Genomic DNA, 12,242 nt, shown 5'->3' with positions numbered 1-12,242 from the left:
AAGTCCTTATCTAACCAAAGCTTTAACCCTTTCATATACGCTGACGACGTCACATTGTACAGCCCCTACAAAAAGGATCTAACAGAAAGCACCAAAGAAATCAAACTCAGCTTGAACATCATGAACTCATGAGCGAATGCATTTCAGCTAAAACTTAACGCAGAGAAAACACAGTCTCATCCTCTCGTCCCAATATAACACAATCAAACCCACCAACATAACCAACCCAGATTACACCCTCCCTATCTCAGGCAACCTGAAAATTCTCAGAGTTACAATCGACCGAAATCTCACACTAGAAAGTCAAGTGAAGGCTACAACAAAGAAAATGTTTCACTCAATGTGGAAGCTCAAACGAGTGAAACCTTTTTTCCAGAGGGAAATATTTCGCAGCTTGGTACAATCCATGGTACTAAGCCATCTAGATTACTGTAATGGAATCTATGCGGGATGTAAAGAACAAATCATAAAGAAACTCCAAACTGCTCAAAACACAGCAGCCAGGCTTATATTCGGAAAAACAAGATTTGAAAGCGCCAAACCTCAACGAGAAAAATTACACTGGCTCCCAATCAAAGAACGTATTGCGTTCAAAATCTGCACCTGGTTCATAAAATCATCTATGGCAATGCCCCGGGATACAGGACAGACCTCATAGACCTACCAACCAGAAACACAACAAGATCAACACGAACCTAAATCTCCACCATCCAAGCTGCAAAAGACACAAATCAACCTATGCATCCAGTTTCTCTTATATAAGCATGCAACTATGGAACGCACTACCAATCGCCGTGAAAACAACATACAACCACCTAAACTTCCGGAAACTCCTAGAGACTAACCTGTTCGAAAAGGCATATCCCAATGATTCAACCTAAATGCCTTAACCCAGCAACACAACAATATAAAAGTTCATACTGGACACAACCTAACTCTTCCTCTTATGACCCCCAATGTGTTTATCACACTTGATCATTACTTTGTCATAACCTCACTTTGTATTTGTTCATACCGGTATTGGCAATCGCCTCTACTGTACTATGTAAGCCACACTGAGCCTGCAAATAGGTGGGAAAATGTGGGATACAAATGTAACAAACAAATAAATAAATAATATATATTTGACTGTATGTCCTGGCTGGATCGTAAGTACATAAGTAATGCCACACTGGGAAAAGACCAAGGGTCCATCGAGCCCAGCATCCTGTCCACGACAGCGGCCAATCCAGGCCAAGGGCACCTGGCAAGCTTCCCAAACGTACATTCTATACTGCAAGGTTTTGCGGAATATGAAAATAAAATGTTGTCTTATGTTACATCACGGCTTCCCAAACTTGTCCCTGGGCCCTCACAGCCAGTTGGGTTTTCAAGATATCCACAATGAATATGTATGAGAAATTGGCATACACTGGAACTCAGTATATCGACATTTACCTGAAAATATTTGCTATAGATACTCAACTGGCTGTGTGATCCCCAGGAGGGGTTTGGCACATCCTGTTCTACATACTATACACATCTTTACACGTTTACTGTACTACAAAACTGAAGATAGATAAATAAAAGTAACTAATTCTTACCAATGAAAGATCATGTATTCTTTGCTTTAACGATGCCACATCTTCCTTGAGGCTTAAAGATTTAGATTGTTCTTCCAGCTGTGAAGATAAGTATACATCTCATTACATTTTGCTAACCGCTGAAATCCTTGCATTCAGCTGTGCAGAAGCATGTATTTTTCATGAAATGTGTATGTGGCCTGTCATTACTGGGAATAGGACAGCAAATGATTTTATTTATAAATTCCAGTCAACAGAGCTGTACATAATGTAGAATTTACATTAGAGTTCATCTTTTAACACAAGACACCTGGCTACTAAATTCAGGCTTCTATCAAAATATTTGTCATCATAAACATCAGCTACAGCACATCTTAAATCAGCTTCAGTGGCAGTCCTAAAACTGAGTTAGCTGTCCTTCACTTTCACCAGCCAGTAAGAATATTCATTTTCTGTTTAAACTAAAGTTCACTCAAATTCTTAGATTTTTTTTTTAATGGAAAAAATTGGCTTATACTGATTTTCGTCCTAATTGTATCACAGCCCTGGCCTCAGCATACACAAAGAGGCATATTTTCAAAGCACTTAGCCTTCCAAAGTTCCATAGAAACCTATGGAACTTTGGAAGGCTAAGTGCTTTGAAAATATGCCTCAAAGGCAGAGAAAGTGTAGCAGTTTTAGAAAGGGCAAAGACTGCCTGATTCTTTGCTCCACACAGTTCTTAGACACTTGGGAGACGTGTACTATTCACAATCCAGTGTTGTTCTCATAATGATTAGCCAGAACCATGATATCACATATATAGCAAATGGCCTTGAGTGTCAAAAAGTCAAAACCATCTAGGAGTTAACAAGAACAGGAGAGCCAACTAGAAATATGAGTCAATAATGGGGACTGTAGATGGTAGGGAGTACTAACAGCACCCTATCCAAACATCAGAAACAATTAATAGCTCTCATGACCGCCCCCCCCCCCCCCAAAAAAAAAAAAAAAAAAAATACACATACAGAGTGCTGAAGTTGGGGGAAAATGTTAAGTGATTCCAGATCTACACCATTAAAATGACCACCCATTCAGTGCAAATTTTAAATGTGTTCATGGGGATAGAGCTATTTTCAGCGGGCATACTGCATTTTCCTGTGCCAGCATGTATCTCAAATTACACACTGCTTCCTACCCAAACCCAAGCCAATTAGTAAACACCTTCTAGAGAAAAGTGACCAAGTGGTAGAGCAACATGCCGAGAACCAGTGAAACCAATATCACTATCTTCCCTTTATCTCATTTATCTAGTCACTTTATCTCCTATAGCTTCAGGCATCCATTCACACAGGGCAAGCTCTTTAGGGAAGGACTTATTGTATCTGAATCATTAATAGGGAGCTAGGCTAAATATCCATCTGTATTTATTACATGCCTATGTATTTGCTGCATGCTGCTTTTCCTGTATTCCAGCAGGTACCCAGAATAGTGAAGGGGAAATAATGCCTACCAATATAAATACAAGAACTCTGCTTACTATCAGTTGGGGGTTCATCTCCTTCCAAACATGATAATCTAGCTGTATCATTTCTCTCATTCAGTGTCAACTGAAATCAAACTTAGTCAGGGACCTGTGGAAGGAAATGATCCATAAAAGCCTGGAAACAGCTATCTAGTGTGGTGCTTCTCAACCCGGTCCTTGAGGCACATCTAAGCCCATCTGGTTTTCAGGATATTCACAATAATCAAGTGTAACCCCTGGTTAGGTGGAGAATTATTGAAATGGTAAGTCTGGTAGACAGTCACTGGGAGGAGTAACTGGGAAGTCCCTGGGTGGGATAAAGCCCCAGTCCAGGGAAGGGTGTATAGAATAAAATGCAGAATAATAGTGCACCTCATTTGTAGAATTACAGCTTGGGAGGAGTTTGGGAGGAAATAAAAGCGCAGAATTAGAGTGGGATAGTGTCCTTGGTTGCCTAAGGTTTTGAGTTGCCTACAAGCCCCCTGCCAAGTGACCTGCAGAAGAATAATGTGAGGGGGGGGGATCCTGAAGTGCCAACTCCAGTTTGTCTAAATTTAAGGGATGGTTGCTGTCAAGTTTACAACAGCAGGTGAAGGAGTAAGAGCTTCAGGTAGACTGGGGAGTCCGGCCCATAAGCGGGGTGTTGCCTGTGAGGTGATACCCATGAAAGAAAGACAGCTATAAAAGGGTCCAGGCCTGGTGCATCAGGAGAAGAAATCAGCCCTGTGGTTACATCTGGCTGCATGCTGGACAGGGCTCAGCATTCCTCCCCAATGGTCTGCAAACCCTAACAGCAGCTCTGAACTGGTGTAGGGTTTGGTGTGCTGCTCGCTGATCATTGGGGAGGAATACGTTGTTTCATGCGCTCTGAGGCTCTGATCATGGGGTGGTAGCATGGTACTAATAGCCTCTAGCGCCCGAGTTTGCTTCTGATCATTGGCCCATTAATTTGTTGAAATGGCAGTATGGTCTTCTCAGCATACACATAATAAAGCTTGGTTGCTTTATTCAGCAACCACTGCCCTTTGTTTATTTTATGTACTTAACGTTTTAGCAGGCCAAGTATGCCACACCTCTGATTATCTAATTCTCATAGTTAAATACCTAAGCATGCCACTCACTCCAACAGCTGAAAATCAGTTACAAGTCCCCACAGTTCCATCAGGTATCCTTCACAGCAGGGGCACAGCCAGACTTTGGCGGGAGGGGGGGCCAGAACCCCAGGTGAGGGGGCACATTTAAGCCCCCCCCCTGGCGCTGCAGACCCCCCTGCCACCTTTGAACCCCCCCAGCGCCCCTCCCCTTTCAACCTCCCTTCCCACTGCCTTCAACCCTCCCCCAAGTCCCCCACCGCAGTCAGATACCTATGCTGGCGGGGGTCCCCAACCCCCCACCCCTCCCCAGCCGAAGTCCACTTCAGCCGGTCTCTGGGCCGGCACGTTGCTGCAGCTGATGTGGAAGCCAGGATTCTGTTTCTTCTGTGTGAGTCATCCTGACGTCCTGCAGAATCCTAGGCTTCCATATCAGCTGCAGCAACGCGCCGGCCTGGAAACTGGCTGAAGAGGACTTTGGCTGGCGGGGTTGGGGACCCCCACCAGCACAGGTACCCGACGGAGGCGGCGGCGGGAAGGGGGTCGAAAGGGTCGGCGGCGGAGGGCCAGGGCCAAATCTGGGTGGCCCAGGCCCCCGTGGCCCCACGTAGCTATGCACCTGCTTCACAGCTGGAAAGGAATGTGCCAGAGGAATGAATGGTTACTGTCATTTAATTAAATACGTTAGCAACTGTAGCTATTAAATGGAAAATTCTGTAGCAGGCTACAATATATCACTGCTTCTACAATATATTTTACAATTATAATTGTGTATATTTCACAGTTATACTCACTTTCCTCAGCTTCTTTATTGTCACCTGGAGGTCAGTGACTTCAGTTTCATAGTGGCGTTTAAGATCGTGAAGGGCCTCCTCAGCTTTCCGTTTCTCCTAGAGGAGACAAAAAAAAGTGTTTGTCACTTTCAATTTCTTTTTCATAACCATAAACAAAAATATCCAACTGGAAAATAAATTTAAAATGCATACATTGTAAATTTTTCTTTATAAAGATTACATTGACAAAATTTAAGAGGAGAAAATAATTTTCCCTCCAGTTATATTAATAGGGAAATTTAACACACAAACCTTATGAACAAACCAGCAAAGATTCCAATGGTAAATATGACAAAACATATAGAATATGCTATCTAATGATAAAAAATGTAATAAAAACGAGACAGCATAAACAATATAATAAAATACAATTGCTTACAAACCACTAAATATCAGATACACAATTCAATGCATAGTTACTCACCTGTAGCAGATTTTCTCTGAGGACAGCATACCAAGTATTCCCACAGCTGGGTGAGTCATCCAACGAAGCCTGGTGCAGACGCTGACTAGCGAGACTGAGAACTTTCTAGTAGTATCCCACCAGCCATGCACACGTAGGTCCCTCAGTCACATACGATAGCTAAAGAATACAACTAGAAGGGGAGGTGGGAGGGTTCATGAGAATACTTGGCTTGCTGTCCTCGGAGAACACCTACTACAGGTAACTTTGCTTTCTCTGCGGACAAGCAGGCCTTCATATTCTTACATGTGGAATCCCTAGCTATCAGGCATACCAGAAAACAACAATGCTAGGACAGCAGGGATTCAAAACGTTAAGGCATGGAAGCCAATTAACCTGAAAATATTTACATATTAGCTGTAACGGTGCAGCCTGGAACTAAACAAAAGTGGTACTATGGGAGTGGAGTTGGATTCTAGACAACAAACAAATTTTTCAGGACTGCCTGCCCAAACTGGCTATCACGTCGGGTATCCTATTCAAGGCAATGAGATGTGAATGTGTGGACAGATGATGTCACGTCACAGTTTTGCTAATCTCTATGGAGGCTGACCTCAAGTGGGCTACTAACGTAGCCATAGCTCTAATATTATGAGCATTGACATGACCCTCCAGAGTCAGCCCAACCTGGGGATAAGTAAAAGAGATACAATCTGTTAGCCACTTAGAAATAGTGTGTTTGCCGATGGCTACCCCCATCTAGTTTGGGTCAAAAGAAATAAAAAGATGGGTGGATGGTTTATGGGCTTTAGTCTGCTCCAGCCAGGAGGCTATGGCTCGCTTGAAATCTAAGGTATGCAGTATACTCTCGCCAAGATGGGCATATGGTTTTGGAAAAAATGTTGGCAAGATGACTGGTTAAGATGGAATTCCGACACTACTTTAGGGAGGAACTACACTATTTTGATGAAAATTAGTGTAAGGTAGATCACCTACTAAGGCCTGAAGCTCACTGGGAGGTGGTGAAGATGAAAACGGTAATGGAATTCAAAAATGCATGGGATAAACACAAAGGAATCCTCTTTAGAAAGAATGGATCCACAGAAGCTTAGTGGAGATTAGGTGGCAACGCCAGTATTTGGGAAGCAAAGCCAGTGCTGGGCTGACTTCTACGGTCTGTGCCCTGATTGTGGCTGGACAGATTCAGCTTCAGAAATTGGAGAACAAGGCTAGTGCTGGGCTGATTTCTACAGTCTGTGTACCCTGATCATGGCTGAATAATTTGGATGGGCTGGAGTGTAGCTTTTCAGGGGCTTTGATATTAACTACAGAAATTTTAGAACAAGGACAGTGCTGGGCAGATTTCTACAGTCTATGCCCTGAAAATGGCAAGGACAAATCAAGATCAGGTATACATATAAAGTATCAAAAATACAGAAGAAACCTGTCTTCGCAAAAAACAACAATAGTCAAAAACAGCGAAGATGACACAAAAAACGGAAAAAAGGAAAAGAGAAAAACCAAAGGTAAATCAAAGAACAGTAGAAAAAAGAAAATTATAAAAAGTGAAAAATACAAAATGCACAAAAGGAAGAAAAAACTATAAAGAACAAAATTATGAATAAAATATAAAAGTAAAAAAAAAAAAATAGACGACACAAGTAAAATGAAAAAAAACTAAATAGATTTATTAAGGTGATATGACTCGACACAGCTGTGTTTCGGCCCAACTGGCCTGCGTCAGGAGTCTAAATAAAACAAATTAAATTTAATTTAAAACATATCGATTTTAAACATCTTGAACTATAATCAAAGATTAATCAATATACAATAAAAGACAAAAAACAAATGAACTACAATCATTGGTCCAGTGCTTTCTTTAAGTACTATTTTAAGAAGGAAACTAGCCAGGAGATTCAAAATGGCCGCTGACTAGTTCGGACGCTCAGAAAGCTCCGGGAAAGAAAAATGCCAAAGAGAAGGGGCCGCTTGTCCTCCGCCGCTGCCCCTCCACGGCAAAGTCTTCCTTTACAGTCCACAATGATTGATTACCTTCGTGGAGCACAGATATCAGGAACACCGGGAGCAGGTCTGCTAGGTCGACCGGGTGGAAATGGAACCATTTCGGAGACCGCTGGACTGGAGCTATCGCTCAGCCCCGATGATAGGGCACCTCCCCCGCAACCCTCGGGAGCGAGCACGTCGACGCCGGATCCTAACAGGACGCCACCGAAGAGTGTAGTCGTCCACAGGACCGAGGAGGAGAGTCGAACTGCGGACAGTGTGGACCTTTTTTGTGATCTAGGTGCCTCTCGAGGGGGAGATATGATATCTAATAATCAGCACCAGATGGAAGCTGTGACCGGAGATAAAGCACTACAGATCGCTGTTGCAGTTACAGAGGTACAATTTCCTAAATCCCAGAAACCCACTGAAATTACATTAGAGACTCTATACACTTTGATTGTGGACTTGGGGAGTTCCTTAAGTCCACAAATTAAACAATTATCTCAAGAAATGTCTAATATGGACCACAAGGTTCAACAGACTGAACTCAAGGTAGAGACAATATCGAATCGTCAAGAAGAATTGGAAAAACAAGTGAAAGAGGTTCATTTAAACCAAGAGACTATGATCAAAGATTTAATTTCCTTGAGGAGACGTACTGAATTCTTGGAGAATGTAACCAGAAATAATAATATCCGCTTTTTAAATTTTCCAAAAAAATTTGGAGTTTTACCAAGGGAAATGCTTAGAAAGTATATTACTGAGACACTTGGCGCTTCAGAGGAAATGGTTCCACCATTTACACAAATATATTACCTGCCCCAGAAGCGCCCAGTGCCTCAAGAAAGTCAGAATTGGATATTTCATTGATATTGGAATCCTCAGATACGGAATTAGTTCAGGCATCTACTTTAATTGCCACTGTAGCCTTGTCGCCAGATAAATACTGGCTGATGAGACTTTTCTTCCAAAATAAGGATAAGAGTTTCCTTGGTTTAAAAGTTAGTCTCTTCCCTGATGTGACTAAGAGACTCAAAAACGTAGACAGAGATTTTTACTTATGAGGCCTGGTGTAATTCAGTTAGGAGGTACGTTTTTTCTAAAGTACCCGTGCAAATGCCTAGTTAAATATCAATCTAATAAATATGTGTTTTATGAGCCAGCACAGCTTTCTTCATTTTTAGCTGCAAAAGGACAAGGGAGTAATTAACTTAGAACCCTATATATTAAGAGAAGATATCTTTTATGAGCATCCGAATTAAGGAAAGCTTCCTCAATTATTTTCTTTTGGAATCCATGATGTAATTTTTGAATCTCAATAATGTGGACTTTAATTAACATGCTGTAAATGTTTGAATACTAATTGATTTCCTTATATAGTTAAACAGTGATGTTATTTACTTGACAAGTTTATTTTTGCTTGTTTAATATATCTAAATTGATAAATAAAGAATTTAAAAAAAAAAAAAAAAAAAAAAAAAAAAGAAGGAAACTAGCCAAAGACAATATAAAAACAATGGAAAACAAACAGAATACATATTTAAATAAACTAGTCATAAAGTTAAGATCACTCATCTTTAAATTTATATTTATCGATGAATCACATATTGTTACTAAAAAGTATGTCTTTTAAAACTTATTACAAATACTGAAATACAACAGAATTATCAGAGCTTCTAATTTCTAAAGGTCTTAATCGTTCTATATATACATATAGCAAGATCGGGAACATCAACCTCCACAGTTTAAACATTTTCTCCCTTTGTCATATAGATTTTTATCAGACCGTGCACACAGCCTTTTTAAAGGTAGAGTGTTGTTGAATAAAGGTGCGTTTAATTGAATACTCTTCAAGGACTGATATTACCAGATAATACATACATGGTGTAACAGGTAACTTCAAAATTAAAATTACCCTTTTTCCTAAATATGAATTGTAAATTATGGTTCTATATAACAGTCTTAGTCTTATGATGATCAATAATTAGCATTAAACCATATATGTATAGAACGATTAAGACCTTTAGAAATTTAGAAGCTCTGATAATTCTGTTGTATTTCAGTATTTGTAATAAGTTTTAAAAGACATACTTTTTAGTAACAATATGTGATTCATCGATAAATATAAATTTAAAGATCAGTGATCTTAACTTTATGACTAGTTTATTTAAAATATGTATTCTGTTTGTTTTCCATTGTTTTTATATTGTCTTTGGCTAGTTTCCTTCTTAAAATAGTACTTAAAGAAAGCACTGGACCAATGATTGTAGTTCATTTGTTTTTTGTCTTTTATTGTATATTGATTAATCTTTGATTATAGTTCAAGATGTTTAAAATCGATATGTTTTAAATTAAATTAAATTTGTTTTATTTAGACTGCTGATGCAGGCCAGTTGGGCCGAAACACAGCTGTGTCGAGTCATATCACCTTAATAAATCTATTTAGTTTTTTTCATTTTACTTGTGTCGTCTAATTTTTTTTTATTTTTTTTTTTTACTTTTATATTTTATTCATAATTTTGTTCTTTATAGTTTTTTCTTCCTTTTGTGCATTTTGTATTTTTCACTTATTATAATTTTCTTTTTTCTACTGTTCTTTGGTTTACCTTTGGTTTTTCTCTTTTCCTTTTTTCCATTTTTTGCGTCATCTCCACTATACATATAAAGTATCACATACTATATGTAATGAGTTTATCTTGGGCAGCCTGGATGGACCGTGCAGGTCTTTATCTGCCATCATCTACTATGTTACTATGATTCTTTGAGCAGACATGACCACCACCAAAACCACAACTTTCCAGGTCAAATCTTTCAGATGACAGAGATTAAGCAGCCCAAAAGGAGCTTTCAACAATTGGGTGAGGACAACGCTGAGATCCCATGATACAGTTGGAGGTTTGACGGGGTACTTTGTTAATAACAAACCTCACATGAAACGAACAACTAGAGGCTGTACAGAGAAGGGCTTACCTCATATACAATGATAAGCACTAACTAAACTGAGATGAACCCTTACATAGTTTGTTTTCAGACTCAGAAAGGTGAAGGAAGTATTCAAGCAGGTTTTGTGTGGGGCAGGTGAGTGCATCTAAGACCTTGCCCTCACACCAGACAGAAACCTCCTCCACTTAAATGAAACACCCCTTAGTACTAACAGTCTTTCCTGAAAGCCAGCAAAATGTGGGAGCAGTGACGTAGCTATGGGAGAGCATGGGGCCTGGGCCCCCCAAATTGTCTCTGGGGCCCCTGGTTTGGCTGGCGGGGGTCCCCAACCCCAACCACCTGAAGCATTTATCTGTCCCGCGCTGGTCTTGCACTTGCCTCCTTTCCTGTTTCCAGTCACATGCTCAGTTTCATTAAAACGAGCATGCAGTGCACGGCGCGCTGAAAACAGGAGGAAACAAGTGTGAGACCAGCAGCGTGAGACAGATAAATGCTTCAGCTGGCGGGGGTTGGGGACCCCCACCAGCAAAGGTACCTGGCGGCGGTGGCGGCAGGGTCAGAAGCAGCAACGGGGAAGAGGTGGCGGCTGGGGGAGGCGGGCTAAAATGTGCCCCCCCCCCCCACACACACACACTTTGGGCTCTGGCCCCTCTACGCCCCTGTGTGGGAGACTCTCTCCAGCAAATCTAAATATTCATTTTCTACATTCTCAACATCCAACCCACGAGGTCCAGGAATTGGAGGTTGGGATGTAGAAGAGCCCTCATTCTGGATGATGAAGGTCAGAAGATATTATAATCTCCACGGATCTTTGGAGGAGAACACCAGAAGAAGAGGAAACCAGTTTGCCTTGGTCAGTAAGGAGCAATTAGGATCATAATTCTCTGGTCTTGAGTTTCAGCAAAGTCTTCCCTATGAGAGGTTTCGGAGGATACTCATAGAGAAGACCCTTCCCCTCAATATATCTTCTGTGTGATCTGAAACTGGAACAGAACTGGGGAACTGTTGTTGAGATGAGTGGCAAAAAGAACCACCGAGGGGGTGCCCCAAGCTCAGAAGATCTTGCAGGCTATGTCCATGCTGAGAGACCACTCATGTGGTTGCAAACTCGCCTTAGTCTGTGCACCAAGCAGTTATCTTTTCCTGCTAGGTATGTGGTTCAAAGGGACATTCCTTGAAGGAGGGTCCACTGCCACATTCCCACCGCTTCCTGGTGCAAGGGGTAGGAACCCGTACCCCTTTGCTTGTTTACATAGAACATTGCAACCTGTCTGTTTCAATGAAAATAATATGGTTCTGTAGCTGATCTCTGAAAGCCTTTAGAGCATTCCAAATGGCGCTCAGCTTGAGGAGGTTGAAATGAATACCTGTTTCTTGAGCAGACCAAGTTCCCTGGGTGTGAAGCCAATCTACATGAGTCCCCATCATAGGTTGGATGCGTCCATTGTTAACACCTTCTAAGGAGGCAGAATTTGGAATGGTAGTCCCACAGTCAAATCTGATCAAATTGTCCACCACAAAGGGGCATGAGTTAACTCTGGCGGAATCTGGATAGCATCCGCTAGATTCCCAGCTGCCCAAGACCACTGGGAAGCTAAGGTCCACTGGGCCGCTCTCAAATTGAGCTGTGCCATGGGAGTGACATGCACTGTTGAGGCCATGTGGCCTATCAATCTCAACATCTGCTGAGATGTGACCTGAATGCTGCCTTTGGACCTGCAAGGCTAGTGCTGTCAAGGTGTCTGCTATCATTTGTGGGGAAAAAGTCCGAGCCTGCAATGTATCGAGCAGGGCTCCTATGTACTCCATTTGCTGGTGTTGAAGGTGGGACCTTGGGGTAGTTTATGACAAACCCTAGTAGCTCCAACACCCAAGCAGTTAGGCGCATTGACTCTCCAG

At 41.4% G+C, this 12,242-nt stretch overlaps 1 protein-coding gene across 1 annotated transcript in view; it reads right to left on the bottom strand.

Moving 5' to 3' along the window:
- RASEF (RAS and EF-hand domain containing) overlaps positions 1-12,242 on the bottom strand; it is a 257,435-nt gene that overhangs the window by 93,547 nt on the left and 151,646 nt on the right. The window contains exons 4-5 of the mRNA XM_030193700.1: positions 4,952-5,047; positions 1,584-1,661 (exon numbers count right to left, since the gene is read on the bottom strand). Coding sequence (XP_030049560.1) covers positions 1,584-1,661; positions 4,952-5,047 — 174 coding nt within the window. The remainder of the gene's footprint in view (positions 1-1,583; positions 1,662-4,951; positions 5,048-12,242) is intronic.

This window comes from Microcaecilia unicolor, chromosome 2 (assembly GCF_901765095.1).
Source record: "Microcaecilia unicolor chromosome 2, aMicUni1.1, whole genome shotgun sequence".
NCBI lineage: Eukaryota > Metazoa > Chordata > Amphibia > Gymnophiona > Siphonopidae > Microcaecilia > Microcaecilia unicolor.
Note: the sequence above shows the minus strand (reverse complement) of the source record. Positions and strands in the feature narration are given on the sequence as shown.